Source organism: Notolepis coatsorum, assembly GCF_963971535.1.
Source record: "Notolepis coatsorum genome assembly, chromosome: 18".
NCBI classification, from domain to species: Eukaryota; Metazoa; Chordata; class Actinopteri; order Aulopiformes; family Paralepididae; genus Notolepis; species Notolepis coatsorum.
This window is the reverse complement of record NC_140182.1, coordinates 20,393,213-20,419,721: the sequence shown is the minus strand read 5'-3', so window position 1 is coordinate 20,419,721 and position 26,509 is coordinate 20,393,213. Positions and strand designations below refer to the sequence as shown.

Sequence of the window (26,509 nt, the reverse complement as noted above, 5' to 3'; positions counted from 1 at the left end):
AATACTTCCCAAAGGTCAGTGAATACCACGATCACAACACCAGAGGGAGCTCCACAAATCATGTTAAACCCAGATTCGGCTCAAATAAGGGACTAAACACGTTTTGCAATTATGCCACATCAATGTGGAACGCCCTACCCAAAGCTGTAAAGGAATGTGGATCACTACCCACTTTCAAAACCTCTCTCAAGGGACACCTACGGGAGACTGCAATTCAACACTGGCCCCTGTAAATATCCTAACCCAACCCCCTCCAATGTACAGTCGTTTACCTAGTATGGTTGTCAATAGTCCAATGTACAATTTTGTTTGTTTGTACAGTGTCTCCCCCCCCCCCCCCTCAATGTACAGTTGCTTGTTTATACAGTGTGCCCCCCCCCCCCCCCCCCCCCAACCATCTCCAATGTAAATTACCCAGTATGGTTGTCAATATCCCAATGTACCCAACCCCCCCACCCAACCTCGTCCAATGTACAGTTTCTACGTCAAATGTATATACTCCCTTTTCTTGACTCCTTCTGTATCACAAACAGTACGGTATTTGCAAATCTGGTATGTCATAAATGTATAGATGTAGCAGTACTGACTATCTGTATGTCATATATGTCCTGATGAATTGAAAATGGGGGACCCTGATGTAAACAAGACGAAAGTCTTTCTCTGGTCTGCATCCCCTTAACAATTGTGTATTGAGCTGTACTGTACCCATTCTGCAATCTGTTAATAAAGTTTTCAATCAATCAATCAATCAATCTAAGTTGCCCTGTTGCATGCATAACTGGCCTATGTATGGATACAATGTATGGTTGGGAACCATTTCCTCAGAACATCATAATCATTGTAGCTATTTGCATCTTCTTTCGTATGGATGATATAATTTCGGACATGTCACTTTATCACTTTTTATTCTGGTACTGGCTACTTTGTTTCATGGTGGCTGGACTGAAAGATTGGACAAGAGCTATCAGTGCACTAATTATTGTTGAGAGGAAAAACACGGCAGTACAAGTGTGGGTGAAAGACTTGCTACCCAACAGTGAATCGGTTGAAAAGATAATTGTCGTGGAATATTTCAAATGAGCCATGACAGTAAGCTCTAGGAATTGGTTAATAAATCTGAATTACAATTATTACCCCTAACAGTCTTAATTGATTTAGCCCTGGTCCCCACATGTGGTCATCATGCTAGGCAAACAGTTAGTGTAGGCCCTTGTCTTTGTTCGTATCGTACATGTAGGCTGGTTAAGTCCATTTACAGATGCATAAAAGACAAAGGCATGCTGCCGTTAATAAAGTGTTGTTTATTTGAATTGGTTAACAAATACCATGTTTTGTCTCTGTGTGCATACTTGGTTCCTTGTACTGTAGAATCTCTGGCTGCCCAACCAGTACTAGAGGGGAGATCCGGAATGTACCAAGTGTGGTAGGGTACAGAAGGGGGTTTCATAGTATGAAGGGAATAGACTTAAAAAGTGCCCTAAACACTATATTTGGTGTTTGTAATGATAGGTCGGTATGGAATAATGTATCCATTGTGTACAGCATTATTTAAGTTGAGAAATAATGTCTGTGCTCCTTGATTGATGGTATGTTGATTTGGGTTTGTCTCTGTAGGAGGAGCTTCCAGGATAATAATAATAATATTAGAACATTTATAACACAATAACAAGTGTGAAAATAACATGTTAGTTTAAAAAAAAAATTTTTTAACTCAACTTGATGCACCGATGTGAAAATTGTGGCCAATACCGATAACCGATATTAATATTGCTGTTCTGGCCGATACCGATATTTACCGATGTCGATATCTCTGTATAGAAAACACTTTATGATAATCAAATAGAGCTATTTTCCAAAATGCATATTTTTTTTTACTTTTGTAACTTATTTTCAGAAATGACTGATATTCTGAAACGATTTAAGGCCAAAACATGTTATATATATAAAAAAAAAAAAAATATTATATAGGCCCCATCTTGATATCGGACCGATACCGATGTGTAAAAAAAAACTGCCATATCGGCCGATATTATATCGGCGGCCGATATATTGTGCATCACACTCAAAGTAAAAACTTAGGATACAGTATTCTGACAGTCCAAACACAGACACATGTCTGTACATGGTAGGTTGTTTGATTTTTATACATTGTGTTTTTTTGCAGGAGCAGTACACAAGTTCCAGGATTCAGACTGTCTGGGGCTGGAGGAAGTGACATCCAGTCAATCTCAAAGAAGCCTCCCTCCATCTTCCATCCATGGCTCATTGGTGGAGCCTCAGGTATGTCTGGCTGGCTCTGCTGCAGGGACCTCCGGCATATGGCTGCCTGGTGGTTAGCGTTTCATTGTGAGGTTAATCACATCCTGGCCTACTGCAACTATCTTCTGAGTATCCTCCTCACTAACTCTCACTCTTTCATTCTCAGTAGAGGGATCCGTTGTCACTCCCGTTGTCCAGGCGATGAAATTGAAGAGCGTATCTGGGATCAGATTTGAGGCAGCCGACATCGTAAGTTGCTGTGCTGTTGGTGGGGATGTTTTCCACTTCTGCAACATGTCAGCTTTCAGTGTCATGGCTGCATGGAACAGGAGTCTTGTTTTATGTGCGTCATCTTTTTCAGTTGTTCTTGTGTCATCATCCTCATCTGATGATAATTCTGACGATGACGTTGTTGTTGTTGTTGCTGCAGTCTTGGCTACTTCAGAGTGGACTACTTGCCGTGGCGTCAACTCCTCAACATAGACAAAGTCATGTCTCGACAGCTTCTGGAACTTCAGAAAAGGATAGGAGTTTTGGAGTCTCACTTTCAAGGAAGCGGATTTGTAAGAGGAGATGTCAATGCCCTCGGTGTCGAGTACAGATTTCTTAAACAGGGCCGTTAACTTTGAGAGCTTCAGCACCTTCCGTTTCTTTAACAACCTCTCCTCCACCACTGTTTCACAGAAGTGCTTGTATCCCGTTTGAAACTGGATGGTCCCTGTGCTGTTGTTTTTCTTGTACAGAAATACTGTGTAATCTCTGTAACATCTGAAATGGTACTTTGCCTCTGCAGAAACCAGATTCACCCCAAGTATGTGGAGGAGCAGGCCTTCATCTTTGCGGGCCTCTGCTGCGTCACACAGCCTACCCGCTGCCAGTGTTTCACATTGTGTAAGATTCTCCTTGACCTTCTTCCGACTGAGACTGTCTGTGAAATATTTCTCACGTCTGCATATTATACATTGGACTGGAAGGAGAGGTGGTTTTTCTTCGTTGGTGGTAGTAGTTGTCGTTGAGCAGAGGAGTCTACTCTTTGGTGGTGGTGCTGTATCGTGTTCTGCTGCGTGTGCCTCTGCGTCTTCTACATTTTAAAAGGGAAACAAAGTGTGTGGGGGGGGGGGGCATAGAGAGTTAATGTGAAGAATAACGTTATCTATTGTAGTAACAATGCTCCAAAATTTATTTATTGTTTTTCTGTTTCCCCATATGCTCAACCCTGGACCACACTACAGATATATTCTAGGCCTAATCTAACCTAGCCTGAGGGTTCCATCGTAATCTTGCAAGCTCAAAGATTGAGTTCTTGAGGCGACTCTGGCCCTGCTCCATATCCAGAACCATTATCAGAGTGGCAACTGCACTTAGGACCTGTATTTCCCAAAACAATGAATATCATGATTGAATGAGAGGCCATGGTAAACGGCACCAGTGAATAAACAATGTTCTGTTTATTCACTGTGCTGTGAATAATGTTCCCTTATATATATATATATTGTTCTGGATAGAAGTGGGGTCAGGCTAATCTGCAGAGCTCAACTTTTGAACATGGGGGATCCTCTCACAGAAGCTGTCCAGGGACCACTCTCTCACACAGCTCTCTACTCTCTGGGCCCTGGACACCCCTGCACTGTAACTGTACTAGTTAGTTACACATCACAAAATCAACATGCTGTTCTCTATTCCAGGCTAGATCTGACCCATATTGATAGTTTTCACCTGAAGGGCAAATTACAGGGCCAGTCCAGTAAAAAAAAAAATACATTAATCATGTATCATATGTTTAAAGTAAATAGCATTTGGTACAAACCTTTTGTGGTCTTTGTCAACTGTTCCTTCCTCTTAGTCTTGCGGGCTATGTTCCTTACATTAGCAAATTGCATGTAGCATTCTCTGTGGTAGCCTTTATTAGCTGGCACGTCTGGAATTGGGCTTCTCTCTTCAATGGTATATGTTTTAACAGCCAATTGTGCAATGTCGCTTTCTGGGCCATCTAAATCAGCCCACTGCAACGCACTGATAATAAATTTCAACCAACTTGTCTCTGAAAATTGTATAATTTTGTTTGGTTGCTTGCAACAATCACACACATGCATGCAGCACTCGATTTTGCGTGATTAGTTTCCCAACTGAACTTTCCCACTGGCTCACGGCCTACTTCCGGTATTCACTGGGTCGCATTTTGATGACGGCGGGCTTGTTTATCCTCTGACGTCATCAAACCCGGTCAGAGCTGAGATAGAGTAGCTAGCTATCGCCGACAACTTTTCTATATTACGTTTTAAATCGCACTTTTCCATTTGAACGGTGAGTTTTTTTTCAGTCTGTGTTTCAAGGAAATAGGTCGAAGCCATTGCATTGCTTGTGGATAACTAACGTTAGCTTGTTAGATAAGATACTAAAAAACGGAATCATGTCAATGCTAACGGTTAGCGTTAGCTAAAAAGTGCTGCTTCACGTTGCTGGCTTCATTCATAGAGTCTGGGCGAGTTAATTTGGTAGATACTTTACGTTATAACGTTAGCGTTACCTTGTTGAGTGTAAATGTAAAAATGGGACATTTCCCTAAATTGTCCAGAGATTTTTTCCCTCTTGTCTTATAAGTTTTGTTTTTCTGTTCTAACCACAGAATTGATTGCAACCTCCAGCAATGGTGAGTTCTCCTGCCAAAACAGTCAAATGCTGCTCCATAGACAATGCATTTGGGAAAGATGTTAAAATATAGGTGACACTGAGAACACACAGGGGAATGCTCTGTTGTATACAGATACATTTCCCGTTTCAGAACAGAATACTACTACAGAATCGAGCTAATTTAATTTGGGTATAAGGGCTCATTCACAAAAATCTGCCTCACATTCATTGTCTAATATGGAGCAGCTCAAGTTCAAGTTTCTTTATTAGTTTTCATACAGAAGTACAGAATACTTGTATACAAAATGCTTCTGTTACGTTCCAGAGACTGTGCTAGACAAAAATAGATAAGTATAAAATAAGTATAGCAAGTATAAAATAGTCAAGTACGTAGACAAAAGTTTTCAGTATATACATATATATACAATGCTCAATGCAGAGTAGAAGTAACTGAGTTACCATACAATATACTCCAGCCTTTATATTTTATGTCATCACAAGTTTGATTCTTACTTCTCTGGTTTCTGGCTTGGGGAGATAGTAGCTCATGTTCACAAATATTGATTCCTGGGCCATGGAAATTACATTTAAATTATTTGAATTATTGTCCAGCAGCCCTACATAGAATGACTCGCCTGTTTTCTGTCCCCTCTCAGTCACGCCGATATGATTCAAGAACAACCATCTTCTCACCAGAGGGTAAGACTTTAGATGCACATTCTTCAGGGTGAAAACACACACACAGCTCACCTGGTCGCCTATTGCTTATTAACAGCGAAGGAGTGCGCCGAATGCTTCCGCGTTTTCCCTGATTGGCTGCGACACGCCCCGCGGCAGGCGCGGCAACCGCAGAGCGGAGCGGCAGAGCTTGCGGCATTATTTAGCCGTAAACCGCCATGATTCTCATTCGAAGCTTAGCTCACCTGGCAGCGCGGCGGTCCGTTGGTTTCAAGTTCGAATCCCATAATTTTTTATTTATTTTTTTAACATGTATTCTTTCGCCGGTTAAGGTTAGGCATGGTTAAGGTTAAGGTTAGGCATTGTTTCGGAGTTGGTTAAGGTTAGAAAGGTTAAGTTTAGGCGCTGTTAAGGAGCTGGTTAAGCCAAAGGTTAGAGTTTGTCTTAGAGAATGGCAATATTCTTTCTATGGTTAAGGTTAAGGTTAGGCATGGTTAAGGTTAAGGTTAGGCATTGTTTCGGAGTTGGTTAAGGTTAGAAAGGTTAAGTTTAGGCGCTGTTAAGGAGCTGGTTAAGGTTAGCGTTTGTCTTAGAGAATGGCAATAGACAGCCTATTTCCGCACTGCCGCTCTCTCGCGCTGCCGCGGTCACATGGTCACATTGTCACATTCTTGCACTCCTCCGCTGTTAAAAAGCAACACGCCACCTGGTCTCTAATCTATGGTTAGGAAACTCCTTTGGTGCATGAAGTGGAGAGTTGTAGTCATTGTAGGAAGACAAGAGGCACCTCACAAACATTCAGGTTTACACACCCCAGCCAACCACCACCACAGACAACCTAAGAACCAGTGGGGAACACTGTGTGTAGTGTACCACTATAAAATATTCCCTTTTTGTGATTTAACCCATTCACTGCCGCACTACCAAACGATTAACCCTTTCACTAATATCACCAAGCCGACAAAACGATCTCATCTGCCAGTGCTGTGTGTGGTTGGCAGGGCGTCTGTACCAGGTGGAATATGCCATGGAGGCCATCGGCCACGCCGGCACCTGCCTGGGCATTCTAGCCAATGACGGAGTGTTGCTGGCTGCCGAGAGGAGAAACATCCACAAGCTGTTGGATGAAGTATTCTTCTCCGAAAAGATCTACAAATTAAACGAGTGAGTCGCTGATTATTTGGGCTTAACCCTCATTTATGCCATCATTGTGGTGGTAAGCTGCTCCACCTAAGCATCAGTTATTCTTATTGTTCTTCTGACAGACATTCACTTATTTTTCCCTCTCATCCTCTCGTCCTGCAGAGATATGGCATGCAGCGTGGCCGGGATTACATCGGATGCCAACGTACTGACCAATGAGCTGAGGCTAATAGCGCAGAGGTGAACATGGAGGCGGAGCTAATACAAGTTTGCAAAACTGCATCTTTTAAATCAACTTTTTTCAATGAAAGTAACAATAATAATAATAATATTATGTTGCATTATTCTTTTTTATATATATTGTATTGTTCTATCTATGTATTATATGCTGCTTGTTGTTGTTGTTGTTCAAGTGAAATCTGAGGCTAAATGTCTAACTGACATTTAGCCAAATGGAAGTCATGTCTCATGGTAAATCTTGGATGTGATTCACGTCTCATGGTAAATCTTGGATGTGATTCACGTCTCATGGTAAATCTTGGATGTGATTCACGTCTCATGGTAAATCTTGGATGTGATTCACGTCTCGGACATGGTAAATCTTGGATGTGATTCACGTCTCATGGTAAATCTTGGATGTGATTCACCTCTCTCATGGTAAATCTTGGATGTCATTCATGTCTCATGGTAAATCTTGGATGTGATTCACGTTTCATGGTAAATCTTGGATGTCAGTCATGTCTCATGGTAAATCTTGGATGTGATTCACGTCTCATGGTAAATGTCTCTGTTGTCCCAGGTATCTGCTGCAGTACCAGGAGCCCATCCCGTGTGAGCAGCTGGTCACAGCCCTGTGTGACATCAAACAGGCCTACACCCAGTTCGGAGGTAGGTGACCAGCTGGCTGGGGCCCAGGCATTCAGCCATGTTCTCCACACAGCCTTAGGGAGTATTTCCACTCCAGAGGTAGTTTTGAAATGGTCCGAATCAGAAGTGAGATTGTTACTTTTGTTGTTTTCATTGATTCTGTTTTGTTTTCACATTGACCAGCGAACCATGTCATGTGACCATGTAGGTCACCATTTTATTAGACATAATTCTGAATCCTAGCAAACATATGTGTCTTCTCATCTCTACTTTAACTTGCACAAATGTTATAAAACGAATTCACTGTCTGTGATTCTGATTAATGATGTGCTACTCTACTGTCACCTGAATTATGCATGTGAGGTATTTGTTTAGGGAGGTAGTTATTTAGTAACGTTATTTGGCTATTTTGAACTCACTGAAAGCGAAAATAAATAACTGATGATGATAAATCAAAGGATTACTTTCACATCTAGGGATGCACCGATATAAAATATTTGGCCAATACCGTTAAACGATAGTAATGTTTCTGCTATGGCCAATAACTGATATTAATGTTTCTGTTATGGCCAATAACGGATATGAATGTTTCTGTTATGGCCAATAACAGATATTAATGTTTCTGTTATGGCCGATAATGGATATGAATGTTTCTGTTATGGCCAATAACAGATATAAAATGTTCTGTTATGGCCGATAACGGATATTAAAACAATCCTTTGCTGCGTCATTGTCACGTGTAAGTAACGTTACCCAAACAAACTGTCGGCCAAAAGAAGAAAAACACACACACACAGACAACAGAGGAATAATCATCAGTTGTTCACAACGTCTCAGTTTTGCTCATCGGACCGCATGTAGGAAGTGCTGAATTCATAAAGGTGGGACTGCTACCAGTGCACCTCAGGGTTGAACAGATTAAACTGAACCACATGTTCAACATAGTAAATGGTACAGCCCCAAGCTATCTGAAGTATCAGATCCATATGGTCCACATGCAGCATGGACACAATACCAGGGCCAGTGTTCGCTCTTGTAAGGTGCCGCGGGTCAAGTCTATGGCTCAGAGCTCATTCTTCTACACCGGGATCTCAACGTAGAACAGCCTTCCACTTAGGATAAAACTGTCAGGGGCGGTTAGGTGGCGTAGCGGAGATTGTGTTCGTCACAAACCCCGAAGCTGAATCCAGCTCACAGCTCCGGGGTTGTCACCAGCTTGGCTGGCCGTTCACACTAATACAATTGGCTGTATTAGAGGGTGGGAGAAGCTGGCTGGGTGGGTCCGGGTCGTTGTAAACAGCGACTCCTACAGTTCGGTCGGGGCGCCTGCTAAGCGCGGATAGGACCTGAGTGGGATAGTGTGATCCTTCCACACGCTACGCCCTCTCGGGGAGGATCCGCGCTGCCAGGTGAAAAGAAGCGGTTGATTGGCTGGACGTGTGTCGGGGGAAGCACGTGATAGCCTCCACTCTCCCAGATGATCTGACTGTGGGGGGTAAGTGCGCAGCGACCAGGAAGGGATTGGGAATTGGCATACGACTAACATTGGGATGGGAGAAAATCGGAGGAAAATGGAGGGGGGAAAAGATCCAAAAAAAAAACTGTCAGGATCTAGACGAGGTATATTTAAAGGTCAGTTTCGCTCATGTCTCTGGGGGAAAATGGCCAGATAGCTGTCAGGTCATACTTGGATTATTGTTTTAATGATGGTATAAGAAATGTGCTATTTTATGGTATTTGGTCAGGATGTTATTGTCTTGTTTTTAGATATGTAGAATATGGATTTGTTGTATTGGACTTTTGCTCTGTGTTGTAGGGCTGCAACTAATGACTATTTTGGTAGTCGACTAATCTGTCGATTATTTTTTCGATTAGTCGACTAATCGAAAAACAATTATATTAAGGAAAAAAAGATATAATTTTTTTTTTCTCTCACTACCTATCTTTGTGAAAGTGGCTTCTCGGCTCTGGTCCAGCTGAAGACAGAGCAGAGGAACAGATTGGACATTGAGCATGACCTCAGAGTTGCTTTGAGACTCTTGTCAGGACCAAACAACATCCCCAGTTATCCCATTAGTTCCCCCAAACTTACTGTCGGTCTGTTATGTTAAGCTAAGAAGTCTTCAGCTGGCTGGACCAGAGCTGAGAAGCCACTTTCACAAAGATAGGTAGTGCAAAAAAAATAAAAAATTATAATATATATATATATTTTTTAATGACTAATCGACGCAACAATATCTCGTCGACGATTTTTCATAATCGACATCGTCGACTAATCGTTGCAGCCCTAATGTGTTGTATGTTATTTGTGTATGTCCTTTGGTCAGAACATTGGGGACCATGCTGGAAATAAGTGTTGTTACTTTTGCATGTCATCCCTTGGATTTGTTGTCTTTGGAGCCATAAATAAAATCTACCGATAATATGAAAAAAAATCACTGATACCGATATGGTCATCAATATATCCTGCATCCCTTATCACTTCCATTCATCTGCATTGAAAAATCGCTGAAACTACTAAATGTACAAATACAGGCGTGTGTGTGTGTGTGTGTCACAACAGGAAAGCGTCCATTTGGAGTGTCTCTGCTGTACATGGGTTGGGATAAACACTACGGATTCCAGCTGTACCAGAGTGATCCCAGTGGGAACTACGGAGGCTGGAAAGCCACCTGCATCGGCAACAACAGCGCTGTAAATCACCAGCTTTATTATTATTATTTTTGTATTATAATATTCTATTGGCAGAAGAATGTAGTATAGTATACATAATAGAAGAACAGGTATTTTCATATTTTACTGTTGTAAAATCTGGCAAGTTAAACATGTAATTAAACGAATCACAGACACAGTGATGGAAATAAAAATCATAATAATAATACAGACGCATAAACGACAATAGAAAAGAAGAGTTAGTATTGGTAGCATTCAGGTAAACTACATGACCCCATTTTTGCTACACAAGCAGCTGTAAGAGTCAAGCGTCACTCATTCACTTCCTCCGCCCAAGGTTTTCCCCGCCGGTCTCGGGATTTGAAATGGCAACCTAACCTTCCGGTCACACGGACCGCCTCTCTTAACATTACATTTAGACTACCTACCACTCCTAGGTAGTCTCCTGTTCTGTCGGGAGGGAGTGTTAAAGAGCTAATGGTTCCCCCGGCTCTCTCTCCTAGGCTTCTGTCTCCATGCTGAAGCAGGACTTCAAGGAGGGGGAGATGACGCTCTCCACAGCCCTGGCCCTGGCCGTCAAAGTCCTCAACAAAACCATGGACGTTAGCAAACTGTCTGCAGAGAAAGGTGAGTGACAGAGAGAAGGTGTTTATTATTTTTCTCCCCGTTTTTCAATACATAATCATAATCAACTTTATTTATATAGCACATTTACAACAGTTGTGACTGTACCAAAGTGCTTCACAGATAAAAACATAGAGCAAAGAAAAAAATACATATACTAAATATAAAAGTGCAGACAATACAAATAAGTGCAGGGGTTCAGATAGAAATACAAAATTAAATATAATAACAAGAAAGAAAAGTGCAGTAGAATACAAAAATAAGGCATAAAAGGACTAAAAGTAATGACATGGGAGGCAGGCTCATCTCTGGTCAAAGGCCAGGGAGAATAGATGAGTCTTAAGCTGGGACTTAAAGACCGTAAGGGTCTGGTCTGACCTGATGTGGAAGGGGAGGCTATTCCACAGTTTAAGGGCGGCTATGGAAAAAGCTCTGTCCCCTCTGGCTTTGAGCCTAGACCTGGGCACATGTAGCAACAGTTGGTCGGCTGACCTTAGGGCCTCAACAGTCATCTCCCGCCTCGACTACTGCAACGCACTGCTCGCTGGCCTCCCGGCCACTGCCACCAAGCCTCTTCAACTCATTCAGAACGCAGCGGCCCGCCTGATCTCAAACCTACCGAAGTCGGTCCATGTCACCCCACTTCTTAGTGACCTGCACTGGCTCCCCATTGCTGCACGAATCCGCTTCAAGGCCCTCGACCTGGCATACCGTGCGGCAAAGGGAACCGCTCCCGCCTACCTCCGGTCAATGGTCTCTAACTACTACACACCCTCAAGACCTCTGCATCTTCTGGCCGCCTCAGAACTACTCCTATCCAAGCTCCGGGAGGGTCATCAAAGAGAAGTGGCCTATTCTCAGTCCTTGCCCCACAATGGTGGAATGAACTACCCACCCCAGTTAGGACAGCCGAATCCCGTCCAATCTTTCGCCGTCGACTAAAGACTCACTTCTTCAACCATTATCTGAAATAAAAAAAAATACAAAATAATCATCTGCCCTTTATTAATTTGCTTTGATTTTGAGTACACTTGATCTCAAGAAGGTGCTGAATGAGCTCAGCTCGTAAATGTTTCACATCTGGTCAATGTTAGCATGGTGTTATTCACCGTCAAAGATTATTTTTATTTTTTTTATATATATAATAATTTATATTCTCCCTTTGATTCATTAAAATTTACTCAAGCATAGTAACAGACACAATATTTCTGACACTGGGTCCATAGATGTCCCTAGATAATTAAAAAAAAAAAAAATCTAACCCTAACTAACCTTACTGTCATGCACCTAATAAACTAACCTACACTGTAGCATGCAACACTTTGATGAACATTGTTACTCAGCTGATAGAGTTGTACCCTTCCTGATGACTTGTCGTACAGAACTTGTAAGTCGCTTTGGATAAAAGCGTCAGCTAAATGTAATTGTAAATGTAGGGCTTTGGATAGGGTGTGGAGATGCAGGAGCTTGGTCAGGTACTGTGGGGCCAGGCCATTTAGGGATGTTAAAACAGGGTGTCCGCGGATCCTTAAAGTCTTAAAGTCTTAAATTTGTTTATCAATAATTAAGGCCTTAGTTTGTCTTAAAATGTCTTAAATCCATCTTTCAGGTCTTAAAAATGCCATAGAAAGTAGGGATGCCCCGATCTCACTCGCTTGTCTCAGACGCACAGGACCTGCAAACTGCCGCTGCTCCCTTGCCCCGCCCGCACCCGTGTAGAGTTTGTAAACACAGAGGAGGCGGCTCCTCTGCTGAGTCTATAGTGCAATCGACCTGAGCTAACGTTAGCTACCTAGCTATCGTTACTGTTTAAACAAAATTACCCAGTCAACTATTCACTTTTAGTAGGCATTGTCTAACGGTATTTAGCCGGCTAGCTACTGATAGCTCCGGATATCAACAAATGCCCCAGGAAGTCTAGTAGTCCATGTTGATATCTCCGTTAGCTTGCGTTAGCTGACGTTAGTTCACAGTTCAAAACGAAATGTCCGATTGAACTAAATAGTTGTCTTAACGTCATCTAGCCGGCTAGCAGTAGCTACAGATAGCTCCTGATATCAATGTCTTATAACATTGTTTCAATGCGTATTCGAGCTGAGGGCTTGCTGAATGTGATATGACCAAAGCACAGTAATGTTACCAATAGGGTCCAGCTGCAGCGCCGGAGAATCCTTTTTGGAGCTGGAGGCTACTAGAGTACACAGACAGTGGAGCTGTTTGCAGATAGCGAGCATTTTGACTTGTTGCGTGGTGGCGATGTCTCGCAGATAGTACAAGTCTAATTATATAATATATATATTTTATAAAAAAAAATGTTTTATATAAAAAATTTATTTCTTTTTAATCAAAAACGATCGGTATCGGAGACTGTACATTTGGAGGGGGGGGGGGGGGGGGGGTTGACATTTACGGTGCCCAGTTTCTAATTGCAGCCTCTCGTAGGTGCTCTTTAAGAGCGGTTTTGAATGTGGGCAGGGGTAAAGTGGGTTTTAGGAGTGAGGTTAAGCAGTCTGACAAGTTTGTTTTGTGATGTTTGTAATCTTGTTTTTAGTGCCTTTGAGGTGCTTTGGTAACAGGCATAGTCGTAGTACCCTTGAATGAGTGCTCCTGTTAGAGTCTTCAGGGTATTCTTGTTTACCAGAGAGGAGATCCGGCACAAGAATCTTGTTTGTTGGTTGACTTTTTTGATACCCTGGGGAGGGTGGTAATAGTTATGTGTTCTGACAGGTATCAGTCATAGTCATGTGTTCTGACAGGTATCAGTCCTATGGTAATAGTTATGTGTTCTGACAGGTATCAGTTCTATGGTGATAGTTATGTGTTCTTACAGGTATAAGTCCTATGGTAGTATGTGTTCTGACGGAAATGTGGCTGTTGCACTTGCTGCTTGGCCCCTGGTATATTTTGTATAGCTATATTTTCTATTTATGTTTGGCACCCCTTTGTTGAAATTCATCCAATCCAGTTACTCCTTTAAGTTCAAGATTTTTAAGTTTCCAAGTTATGTTTTAATAAACATCTTTGGACCAATGTGTCCCTAAACTTAAACTAATTGGTGTCGTTGCATGATTTTTGCCATTTTGTTATTGTGAAATTGGTATTAAATTTAATTCTGAGTGGCATTAAAAAGTCTTAAAAAGCCTTAAATCTGACTGGGCTAAACCTGCAGATACCCTGTAAAAGTAATTTAAAATCAATGCGGTGACGGACGGGTAGCCAGTGGAGTGAGGCCAGGACTACATACACCATATGATTACATCTGATCATATGGTGGTGGTTACCAGCTGTTTTTACATCGGTTTACGCTCTTTATAACAAATCACTGTCAAATGTGTAAAAGAAATTAATAATTCTCATGTTTATTGATTTATAAAAACTATTTTCTTTTTTTTTTAAACTTTGGCCATTCCGCTGGCTCTTTTTTGCGTTTATCGCATTTTCTCTGGTCAAGAATGACCGATAGAAACAGGTTTGAATGGGTACAGATGGGGGAAGACACTCTGAGAAAGATACGGCTGCAGTCCGGGAATCGAACTCGCTAACCCCAGATCCGTGACGAGCACGGTTGTCCCCGGCGCCGAAATAGCGCTCGAGGTACGCGGTGAGCTACTGGAGCTCTGATTTATAAAAACTTTTAATGAACATTGGGGGAAAGTAAATAATCTAGTGAATGCTGACAATTCTGTTGTTCCGAAAACCCTCAGGTTTTTGGATTTCTTTTGCAACAATGCCTTAGGATTAACACCCCTTCCTGACAGGCAGCGACGCGAGCGAGCGTGATTTGCGAAAATGATTAAAATGTATTCGTTTCAATCAGACTATCCTGACCTGCCGCGAGCGACAGCGAACTGAGCGGCGATGTCGTTCCCCCCTCAAATATTCGCTCGTTGTGTCTCTAGTTGAGCGATTACGCGGCCGAGTCCCGCCCCTAAACACTTTTTATTGGTCGAGAATCGCAGGCTGCTTTTGTCCGTGCTTCCAGGTAAATACACACACACAGACACACTAGGACACGCGCCGCGGCATATCAGGACAGTGTCGCGCGCGATTTCGTCTCCAGTTCGCTCGCTCGCTGCCTGTCAGGAACCGGTGTCAGAAGCCGTTTTTAGAGGTTGCTTTAGGTCTAAATGGGTTACACATTTTCTTGGTTAAAAACCAAGAAGAAGAAGAAACTTTTATTTACTTATTATTTACCAAGTACATTTACATATAGCAGAAATTTGTCTTCTGCATTTAAGCCATCTTAGCCCTTAAGAGCAGAGGGCGTCTGTTGTCCAACACCCAACTCCAGTTCTACTGCCACGGCCACATTGATCCACTGTGTCTCTCCATCTGACTGTAAAAAAAAATTGTTGGACACTGCTGATGCCGAGTCCGTTTCTGCCACATCTGTGTCCGTTTTGATGGACAGAAAAGTTCCGAAATGATGGAACATTGGATACATCACCGTATCCGTTAGCAAAGACGTCGTTTCTGCAAACACTCATTAATCATTACACCCTTCCTCATGACTTCCCTTGCCTCCTCCCCCCAGTGGAGATCGCCACGCTGACCCGGGAGAAGGGGAAGACCGTCATCAAGGTTCTGAAGACGAAGGAGGTGGAAGAGCTGATCAAGAAGCACGAAGTGGAGGAGGCCAAGACAGAAAAAGCCAAGAAGGAGAAGGAGCAGAAGGAGAAGGACAAGTGATCTCCACACTGGAGTTAGTGTGTGTGTGTATGTATGTGGGTGTGTGAGAGCGAGAATGAAGGATACACTGCTGTTTTTTTAGGCCTATACTAATATCTGATACCCCATATCAATCCATACAGATTTGTTGTAAGACTTCTAGTCCAAATGCAAGTACAAAACAGGTGAAGCTTTTCAAACATGCCTAGGTTGAGGTAATCTAGTGGGTTCATGAGTGCATGGGCGTTACAACACTCCCTGGAACTAATTAAAGGAAAAGATTCACTGGAGGTGCATCTCCAGCAAGAATTCCCCAAATGTTTGTTTTTTCACCGGTTATTTTGTTTCTCTAATTAAATCCAAATGACTCAAATGCGCATGACTTGTTGATTTATTATTATTCGGCCCTGCATATTATATCATCATGCATTTGATTGAGACTGTGGTAACGATATGCACAGCACACAGGAATGTTGTTGGTGTTTACGTGTCATTGCAGCGGACAACCTCTGATGATTCAATGAAACCATTCAATAGACATAGAAGTTCCAGATGTTATGTGTGGCCCTTCACCAGCATCTTTTCTTTCTTTTTTTCAACAAAGACCTTGCAGGGAATGTTTGTGTAGTTTTCTTTCATCCAGTATGGCTGCCTGTAACCATTGGTAACCACTTTCATAATACAATGCCTAATTTCTGTGCAGTGGTGGTAGAGTAGGTAAACATTGGAAATGCATGATATTACTATTCTACTGTGACTTGTTTACAGATCCAGTAATAAAATGCCAAATTATGTTTTTGTTATTACCGTACTTTTCGCACTATAAGCCGCACCTGACTATAAGCCGCAGCAGCTAAATTGAATGATGTGTACATATATAAGCCGCACTGGACTATAAGCCGCAGGTGTTTTAATGTTTAATTACCATATGTAATTAGCATTGGGACACAATACTGTCGGACAAATAACAAGCATTAACTCATTTACAAGTTGTATTAAGTTTAGCAAATAAGGGAACAGATAAATAACATTTCAATGCAGTCAAAAAAGCAATATTTAGATGTTTACATTTTCAAGTTTGGTCACGTCGAGTCACATATAAGCCGCACCGTTATATAAGCCGCAGGGTCGAAAAATGGGGAAAAAAGCCGCGGCTTATAGTCCGAAAAGTACGGTATTTATATTTTATATTTCTCACATGGCAACCATTGTTTCTTCCATTGCCATGTACAAAACAATGGTTCCTATGTTTCAAGCAGCCATGTTGGAAGACTACACAAACATTTGTGTAAGCCCTCTATTGACATACAGGTTCCAAATGAAATGTGTGTACCATCACCAGGGAAACCTTGCCAAAAGAAAAACAATATTTTCCACATAATTTTGCGCACATCATAAAACTGTAAACTGATTTGCACACATTGATTTAGTTATTGAGAGTTAATGAGTTTGAATATGTCCACCACATGGGTATATGTCACTGTTGGACACTGAATCCTTGTGTTGTATTAAGAGGACACTGAATCCTTGTGTTGTGTTAATTACACAAAACGGGGCCAGACAGAACATCAGACATGGAGGAGATACAGAACAGAGAAGAAGAGGGCGGCTGGGTGGCGCAGCGGACATTGCATTTGTCACCAACGCAAGAGACACCGGGTTCAAATCCGGCTGTCGGCGTTGCCTCCGGCTTGGGCCGGCCGTCATACTGGCTCAATTGGCAGAGTCAGTGGGTGGAAGTCGATGGGTGGTAATCTGGACGTTGTGGACAGCGACTCCTACAGGTCTGTTGGGGGACGCCTGCACAGCAGAGACAGGAAATAGCGGGGGCAGTGTGAGCCTCCCACACGTTACACCTCGCCACTGAGAGTCCGCGCTGGCAGGTGAAAAGATGTGACAGGCTGCCTCCTCGTCTACCGGAGGGGACACGTGATGCAAGGCTTCTATCCTCCCTACGACCGACCTGTGGGGGGTATATGCGAGCAACGTTCAAGACCGGGGAGGGGAGAATTGGACAGCGAAATTGGGATGGGAGAAAAATACAAAAAATAAGGAGAAAAAGTGGATAAAAAAAAAGAACAGAAGAACAAGTTTAAGGAGACATGTGAGGGTGTTGAGCAGCATACTGAGGAGGTACAGCAGAGGGGGCTCATGGAACTGCAGAAGAGACTGGCTCAGGATAAGAAGGAGTTTGAGAGGTCGATGGGAGAGCTTTGGCAAAGAGGATGACTGAGCATAAGTGCTCAGGATCGAGTCTTGTCAGGAGCAGCAGCTTGAGGTTGAGGAACTGAACAAGGGCGGTACGGTGGTGCAGTGGTTAGCACTGTTGCCTCACAGTCAGCAAGGTCTTGGGTTCAAACCCCAACAGGGGGCCTTTCTGTGGAGTTTGCACGAGTTTCCTCCCACACAAATACTGCAAAATGTATGTGCTCCTGCCATTGCCCCTGGCCATGGTACTGGTATTACAACTGGATTTGTTCCCCAGACACTGCACTGTGGCTGCCCACTGCTGCGTGATTACGAAACCTAGCCGCATTTCTCGGAGACGCTCTCTGATGATTGGCACTGACTGACGCTCTCTGATTGGTCACTGACGCGTTTGCCCAATCCGTGACGAGCTGTGTCTTTGACCATTTCCACGTCAAACAGCCTGCAAACTACCTGGCGTTCTATCGCCATGCTCTAAGACAAACTCTAACCATAACCAACCAAGAGTGCCTAAGCTTAACCAGTGTAGAAACAGGGGCAGCTACGTGGCGTAGTGGGCAAGGCGCTCGCCACGAAATGCTGGAGACGCTGGGCTCGTCAGTTCGAGCCCAGCGCTCCACATTTGCTTTCAGTTTAGCTGGTCGTCCGTACTAATACACATTGGCCGTATTAGGGGGTGGGAAACTGATGGGTAGGGATCAGGCGTTGTGGACAGCGACTCCTACAGGTCGGTTGGTGCGCCTGCGCAGTAGAATCAGGAAGTGTCGGGGGCAGCGTGAGCCTCCCACGCGTTACTCCTCGCCACTGAGAGATCGAGCTGCGCAGGTGACAAGATGCGACTGCTGTTACCTCAAGTACCGGAGGGGACTTGTGCTATGTATGACTTAGTCCACATTGCAGCCGGCTTGTGGGAGGCAAGAAACAGCGTCCGTGACAGGGGTTGAATTGGATGATACGAAATTGGGATGGGAGGAAAATATAGAAAATGGGAGGAAAAAGTGGATAAAAAAAAACGAGTGTAGAAACAGGCGTCGGCCAATCAGAGAGCGTCTCCGAGAAATGCGGCTAGGTTTCGTAATCACGCCCCACTGCTCCCCAGACACTGCACTGTGGCTGCCCACTGCTCCCCTGGCAGACACTGCACTGTGGCTGCCCACTGCTCCCCTGGCAGACACTGCACTGTGGCTGCCCACTGCTCCCCTGGCAGACACTGTACTGTGGCTGCCCACTGCTCCCCAGACACTGCACTGTGGCTGCCCACTGCTCCCCTGGCAGACACTGCACTGTGGCTGCCCACTGCTCCCCAGACACTGTACTGTGGCTGCCCACTGCTCCCCTGGCAGACACTGTACTGTGGCTGCCCACTGCTCCCCAGACACTGCACTGTGGCTGCCCACTGCTCCCCTGGCAGACACTGTACTGTGGCTGCCCACTGCTCCCCTGGCAGACACTGTACTGTGGCTGCCCACTGCTCCCCTGGCAGACACTGTACTGTGGCTGCCCACTGCTCCCCTGGCAGACACTGTACTGTGGCTGCCCACTGCTCCCCTGGCAGACACTGTACTGTGGCTGCCCACTGCTCCCCAGACACTGCACTGTGGCTGCCCACTGCTCCCCAGACACTGCACTGTGGCTGCCCACTGCTCCCCAGACACTGCACTGTGGCTGCCCACTGCTCCCCTGGCAGACACTGCACTGTGGCTGCCCACTGCTCCCCAGACACTGTACTGTGGCTGCCCACTGCTCCCCTGGCAGACACTGCACTGTGGCTGCCCACTGCTCCCCAGACACTGCACTGTGGCTGCCCACTGCTCCCCAGACACTGTACTGTGGCTGCCCACTGCTCCCCTGGCAGACACTGTACTGTGGCTGCCCACTGCTCCCCTGGCAGACACTGTACTGTGGCTGCCCACTGCTCCCCTGGCAGACACTGCACTGTGGCTGCCCACTGCTCCCCAGACACTGTACTGTGGCTGCCCACTGCTCCTAAGAAGTTAGTTAGGATGGGTCACAGGATACATTTCCCCAAGGGGATAATGATGTACTGTATAACCTAACAAGGGGCTAATGAAGTACTGTATAACCTAACCTAACAAGGGGATAATGAAGTACTGTATAACGTAACCTAACAAGGTGTTTGATCAGGGGGAAAAGAGAACCATTGTCAAATGCTATACATTGGTAGTAGACAACAACATCCATCCATAGCTGTACTATGCAAAGTTGAACCAGAAATAGAAGAACCCCCTAAAGCTCATCAAGGACAGCACAACTCAATAAGTGTGCTTAGAATAGCCAGGACTTGTGTGTGGACAAAGGGAAGGAGGCAAAATAGCTGAGCTCCATTTTGCCTTGAGAGAGAGGGAGAGAGAGAGCGAGAGAGAGAGAGAGAGAGAGAGAGAAGCCATTGTTGAGCTCCAGACTGGCATTCGGGATGGAGGAGAGGACAGAGGAGGGAAATGGAGAAGAGGTGGTGGAGTCTGGAGGGGGAACTGGTTGCTGTCACACAGCTTGTTGTTTAACTCCAACCAGGCTGCTAAATCTTTGTTCAGTAGATACACAGTGTCCCCACTACTTCATACTACACTTCCCCACTGGGCCTGAAGAGGGCGATAAACAGCCTGACATTGATCAGGCCTTGAAATGAAATTCAAATGAATTGAAATGCCTGCGAACTGGACCTGAGTCATTAATTTCCACTGTAATTCATCATTAATTCATTCATTTATTTATTTATTCATAAGTTCCTGTTCCTTTCTGACCTACTCATTATCTACAATGGAAATGTACTGTGGTAACCTTGACTTCATAATTTCATAATCAAAAATGTTAGATTAACCCAGAAAACTGAAAGTATCTGTAGTGATGGTAAATAGTTCATCACATAGACTCTCAGAGTGGAACTGGAACAAGCAGTAACAGGCAGCAGGGTTGTGTGACATTTTGGGGAGCCTTCAGGCCAACCCCCCATGTTGAAATGACTTACACAACGGCAATTAGAAGAAAACAGTTGGAGAGGGAGCCATTCCAACCCCCCAAGAAACCAAACACCTAGACATGTGACAGTTGAGCACAGCAAGAAGAGACCAAAAGCGGAAATGCCTCTGTGGTTCAGAGTAATATGGTTGAATCTTTACAATAATAGATTCAGAAAATACAAAGTGTCAGTTTGGTAGATGGGGTTTTGGGATGGCTCTTGTGAATTGAATAGTATTAACCTAAGAAGCACTGACTATACTGGGTTAATATTATATCAACACAAACACTATTAAGGCTGAAGTCATCAGACCTCATCATGTTGAAAATCACCGGGCGACACCTCTCTAATGACGACATTGTTTACTCAGTCACACACCACAGAAAAACGGTGACTCAGTAAAACCTAAAGACAGTTGCCTAATCAAGATAAGGTCACAGGAAATAATTGCAGTATATTAGTTTAGAATGAAAACAATGTTGGAATAATAAAACAAGAGTATAGTAACCTATTAGAAAAGTAACTTACAGAAGAACCAAATAGAAGGAAGGTTAACATGATTGATTCATTCAAAGGAGGCCACAGTCCAACCCCCCCTCTGTCCAAAAAGGAGGGGGCTACCCATGGCTGTTACAGAGACACACGACCAGAAGACACCAAATGAGGACTGCCTGTGTTTAGATATTTGTGATTGGTGGAACTAGGTTAAGAAAAGTGAGGTCATGAAATCTATAAGTATTGGAATAGTAAGAATAGAGAGGGAGGCCAGCCAGACCCGCCACACACCGTTACCCAGGGGGTCTGAGTCTGGTCTCCACCACCACCACCGACCATGGTCTACTTTGTCCCTATGTGAGTAAAACTGTATATGGAATAATGTGATAACTAGAGTAAGATGCCTATCTTAGACCCAGGTTTTATCATGTGGTGACAAAGAGTACTATGGTCTTATTTCATTAACATAACATGACTAATATTTATGTACAATACTGTCTTTGATGTAAAAAGCCAACGAGGGCTATTGTGATTTACCTCATCAAATCCTTTTGTACAATCATGTATTATGCTTGAAGTGTCCTGTGTGTAACCAATGCATTATTCCACTCGGCCCACGCTGCAATTAAATGAATATTGGACCATAGCTGCTGGTTGTCTGGTTGTACACACTTATTCTCTACTGGCTAAATTTGGGAGCCCAGATGAGGACCATTGTTTTCTATCACACTGTGATCTTTCCCTTCCTCTAGTTAGCAACCTCACTGTGCTGTAATTAATGGATATTCATATAGGAATATACAACAGTACAAAATGTCAGGTTACTTGGTCAAGAATAACGAAGATGGAGGTTCAATATGTCATTTGTGGCACTTCACCAAAACAATGCAGATTTATTATGCACATAATGTCACATATATCCCAAAACTGTAAACCGATTTGTGCATAACACTTATTTAGTTTGACAGTTATTAAGAATTAATTAGTCTGAATATGTCCACAATATAAGTTACCAATGTATGTTAAAACACTGGAACAAAACTTACCAATAAAACACTGGAACAACACTTACCAATGTATGTATAAAAAAAAATATATATATATATATATATATTATAATAATAAATGAAACACTGGGATGATGATGATGTTCATTGGCATAGTCTGCTTTCCGTGGACATTCCAATTATTGTGATGAACTTTAAAAGACTTGTTCTGTAAATTCATAGTATCGCCACTACAGTACTTCAGACTGCACTACACCGCTGGGCCTGAGGAGGGCGGTAACAGCCTGACACTGATTGGGCATTTTGTTGGTAGATGCTAGATCACACAGAGTCGTCTGCATTTATTGGGGGTCGTCAGTTTTTGGCCAAGCTGTAAATGTTCACCTTAAAAGTTGTTTATAAACCTATCCATATCCCTAACATTAACCACTCCCACTACAGACAAATTAAAAATAAATGTAAACATGTTTTCCGGGGCCATGGGATCTAGCATCTACCCAAAAGTTGTATTTGCTTGCAGAACTGGAACTGGAATTTACCATCTTCTTGAGTCAAACAAGAAGATAGATACCAATTTCCTCTCTGTGCGTTCAGTAGAAAGCTATCCGGCTGCAAGCTAGCCTAGCTTTGCACACATTAATGGAAGCGGATACGGACCACTAGCCTAGCTTAAAACTAACTCTGGTAGAGGTGTTTTTGGCCAACAGAGAGGTGTTTTGGCCCGATAAATAGGCCTTGCTACTGAACACACAGAGGAAATTGGAAATCTATCTTCTTAAATTGAGTTAGACAAGCAGATACCTACCCCTTTTCTTCTCTGTGCAAGCATTAGACTTAGGGAACAGCCGCACCGTTAGCCTAGTTTAGCGTCATTCACTGGAAGTAGGTGTGCCAGTGTAGCCTAGTTCCCAACAGTCACGTACACTCCAAAACGTTCCCGTAAACATGTTGTGACCTGTCACCTGTGTATGTATGTATGTACCACGTGGAAAAGAAAATAATAATTAGACATTTTCGTTTTCTAAGCAGATATATACTCGGATTTTTTTTGCTGAACCACTGCTGCCTAGGCGCAGTGATTTCATCACCTCAAAAGCCCTGTTTTTTTAAACTGGGCTTTTGAGGTGATGAAATCACTGCGCCCAGACAGCAGTGGTTCGGCAAAAAAAAATTCAGAGTATATATCTGCTGAAACCCTCCTTTACACCAGTGCACATCATGCTACTAAGAGCTGTGTGTGAGAAGAGAGGCCTGCAGTAGTAACACATCCTATCTAGGAGGGATTTAGTCATTGACTGGCTGGTTTTAGTTCTGCCAACCGGATACTGGAACTGGAGACGTAAAGCCTATACCACACACACCGCTGTGCCATTGGTTAGATTCTATTGGTGCGGTAATGAGTTTCAACCTCAATCTGAGGTGTTCTTATGTAAAGTCAAAGGAAGATTAAGGTCAGGAGAGGCCTATCTGCCTCTGGACATTTGGTCCTATAGAGCTTAGTGACACAACATGATTTCTGATGCCAAGGCCATTAGCTGTCCAGTGTGGCAATTTGTTTTGCAGAATTGCAACCCAAAAGATAGTTTTGGTGGAAACGCCTTTTAAATGGTTGGTATTTGGTGATGGGACCAAATGAAAGTGCTTTCAACTCGGCTGACATGTGGTTCACAGATAGTATCAGGTGTTCAGCAGCAATACTGAGGTTAAAGGCCCAATCAGCGATCCAAATGAGTAGCCCCCACCATCTAAAGTATGAAACAGGAATGAAGACATCTTTTAATTATCAAGCTAACCTGTTGAGCCTTAAGGCCCCCCTATAGGGGGACCCTGCTTTTCTTTATCATAAATCGATCAATAGAGACCGTATTAGATCCCCAATTATCATATCATGGGGTATCATTGGAAAGCCACACTCATTGGCTACAACCCTGTGCAAAGATTTACTAGATCGCCAAATGATTGACGGAGCTAGAGCCCCGGGAGTCGGGGGTGGTAATGTGTACTTTTGCGTACTTTGGGGCACGCCTCACATATCGGCATTTAACTCGAGAACCGCTGTACGGATTTTGTCACCTGAAAGGGCAATCGACAGGCAACAAAGAAATGCACACCCGATTTTTGTAGCCAAGAGTAAAGACCATAACCCTATCAAAAACAGTAGTCAAAGTGTATATTTTCATTTTTACCGATGTTTTATACAATTGATCGGAAATATGAATTTAACGGAAAATGCTAATTATCGTAAAAACCGCAAGGAAATGACTAAATCCAGATTCAACCCTGCCATTGGAAAGCGGAGCATTTTCCCTATCCATAGATGTATGATTTGGCCACAATAAGGTCAAGGTCAAGTTCAAGGTCAAATATGAATTTATAATTAAAATCGATTATCATTCATTACTGTATCTACAAATCCTTCTGTTTATTCATTTGCTTAGATTTTTTTGTACACATGATCTCAATAAGGTGGTGAATGAGCTCAGTGAGCATTTTCTCGTACCCCAAAGATGCAAAAATCATAATTTATATTCTCCTTTTCTTCATTACAATTTACTCAGCCTAGTAACAGACACAATATTTCTGACACGGGAAATACATACCCCCAGGTCCCTAGATGTTCCTAGATACCAAGAACATGCAAATTGACCTTGCAGAAGTGGAGCAATCTTCCATTTACTTAGGCATGTACCTTTAGGCGAAATATTCAGACTGAGCTCTTGATACAAGCACTAACAAATAGGAATTTACTTATTTATTTTGAAGTGGGCAAGTTCGACTTTTGCCTTGTTGGGGGAGTAACTTCCTGGTTTTTACAATTATTTATTTCAAAGCGTTGTGCTATTTATTTGCCAACGGCGGTTTTCTTTATTCACTCCACGGTTCTTGGTGTTCACGGATCATCTTTTTGGTTTGGCATGTTGTGTTGGTAAATGGATTATGTGAAAGTTCTTCACTGCGCTATAGTTTGCACTCTTTCTGATCTGGACTGTGAAGGAGAAGGTGGAGCACAGCTGAAGAGAGATCCGTTGCTTATTATTATATTTTGTCGTTTGAATGCAGGCCGAGGAGCCTGCTAATAAACTGGACTTAAGATGACCTGGTTGTAGCAGCAGTGTCTTCTATCAAAATAACACAACGCAGAGTGAAACACACTACAAGCTGTATTTCTTGTATTGTGTGTCTGTCAAATGTTTTTTACGTTGGTGAATTTATAGTAAATATAACTTATATTGTGACTTACAATGGGTAAGAAGAATAATGTGACTTTGCCCCACAATTATAATGGTCAAAATATATCCAGATTGCGGCTTTAAAGGGATAGTTGTGATTTCTGGAACCCCAGTCCTGTTTCTTACCGACCACTGAGTGATCTACTTTGTGTGCACTGTAGAGACAAGTGGGCCTCCGCCAGCTAGACCCGGATTATTATAGTTTGGTATTTTTCATTAATTTGCATTTTGTTTTCAATTCAGTTTAGGTTCAGTTAGATTCCAGAGTGGGTTTGCTTGTTTCAGTTTATTTTTTAAGAATGTTTTGTTTTAGTATTTTCTTTACTATTTTTATCGGGGGTCAAGATTTAAGAAGTTCAGAATAGGTATTGTGTAATAATTCAAACACAACACTTTGTGAAGGCAATTAACTCACGTAGTAATGTCACGTAGACGTCCCAGTCTTAATAAACACATGCCTCCTCATTGCTTGCTGTGTTGACAAATTCGACCAAATTCACAAAGACTAAAATTAAAGACTGTATACTGTATATATTTTGGTTAGTTTTACTGTAGGTTGTTTTTGTTTCGTTAAAACTTAGTCAACTATAATAATCTTGGTATAGACAGGGTCTCTACCCTGTTGACTTTGTTATCATCAAATACTATTGTGCTCAGTTCATCTGTAACATTCATCCATACAAAGTTCCAATATTTCATCCTGGTATCGGGCTAATACCCCACCTGTACCAGTGCCCCTCTACATGAACCCTTTCACTACCACACTACCAAATGGTTAACCCTTTCACTGCCATATGACAAATGGTTAACCCTTTCACTACCACACTACAGAATGTTAACCCTTTCACTACCACACAGACGGTTAGTAGTGTGGCAGTCAAAGGTTAACCTTCTGTAGTGTGGTAGTGAACAGTTAACCTTCTGTAGTGTGGTAGTGAAAGGTTAACCGTCTGCAGTGTGGTAGTGAAAGGTTAACATTCTGTTGTGTGGTAGTGAAAGGTTAACCTTCTGTAGTGTGGTAGTGAAAGGTTAACCTTCTGTAGTGTGGT

The 26,509-nt window shown here is 43.0% G+C and overlaps 2 protein-coding genes across 2 annotated transcripts; one reads left to right on the top strand and one right to left on the bottom strand.

The window, feature by feature from the left end:
• Positions 1–816: 816 nt before the first annotated feature.
• LOC311245601 (uncharacterized protein) lies at positions 817–4,381 on the bottom strand. Its single transcript, XM_084335507.1, has 2 exons — positions 4,067–4,381; positions 817–3,340 (listed from the first exon to the last, which is right to left on the bottom strand). Exons 1-2 carry the CDS (start codon positions 4,350–4,352, stop codon positions 2,334–2,336), a joined length of 1,293 nt encoding a protein of 430 aa, XP_084191633.1. The 5' UTR covers positions 4,353–4,381; the 3' UTR covers positions 817–2,333.
• An 83-nt stretch (positions 4,382–4,464) lies between these two features.
• Positions 4,465–15,920, top strand: psma4 (proteasome 20S subunit alpha 4). Its single transcript, XM_084334552.1, has 9 exons — positions 4,465–4,563; positions 4,886–4,909; positions 5,547–5,589; positions 6,570–6,732; positions 6,874–6,951; positions 7,511–7,599; positions 10,142–10,272; positions 10,755–10,878; positions 15,410–15,920. The coding sequence occupies exons 2-9, from the start codon at positions 4,907–4,909 to the stop codon at positions 15,562–15,564; spliced, it is 786 nt and encodes a 261-aa protein (XP_084190678.1). The 5' UTR covers positions 4,465–4,563; positions 4,886–4,906; the 3' UTR covers positions 15,565–15,920.
• Positions 15,921–26,509: the final 10,589 nt, after the last annotated feature.

Bases quoted from the DNA above. Each gene is read 5' to 3' on its own strand.
- LOC311245601 (XM_084335507.1), bottom strand. From the start codon at position 4,352: ATGCATGTGTGTGATTGTTGCAAGCAACCAAACAAAATTATACAATTT. The intron at 3,341-4,066 runs GTTTGTACCAAA...TTTAAAATGTAG, and splicing joins GTTGACAAAGACCACAAAAG to AAGACGCAGAGGCACACGCA.
- psma4 (XM_084334552.1), top strand. The intron at 6,952-7,510 runs GTGAACATGGAG...CTGTTGTCCCAG, and splicing joins CTGAGGCTAATAGCGCAGAG to GTATCTGCTGCAGTACCAGG. The intron at 10,273-10,754 runs GTAAATCACCAG...TCTCTCTCCTAG, and splicing joins GCATCGGCAACAACAGCGCT to GCTTCTGTCTCCATGCTGAA.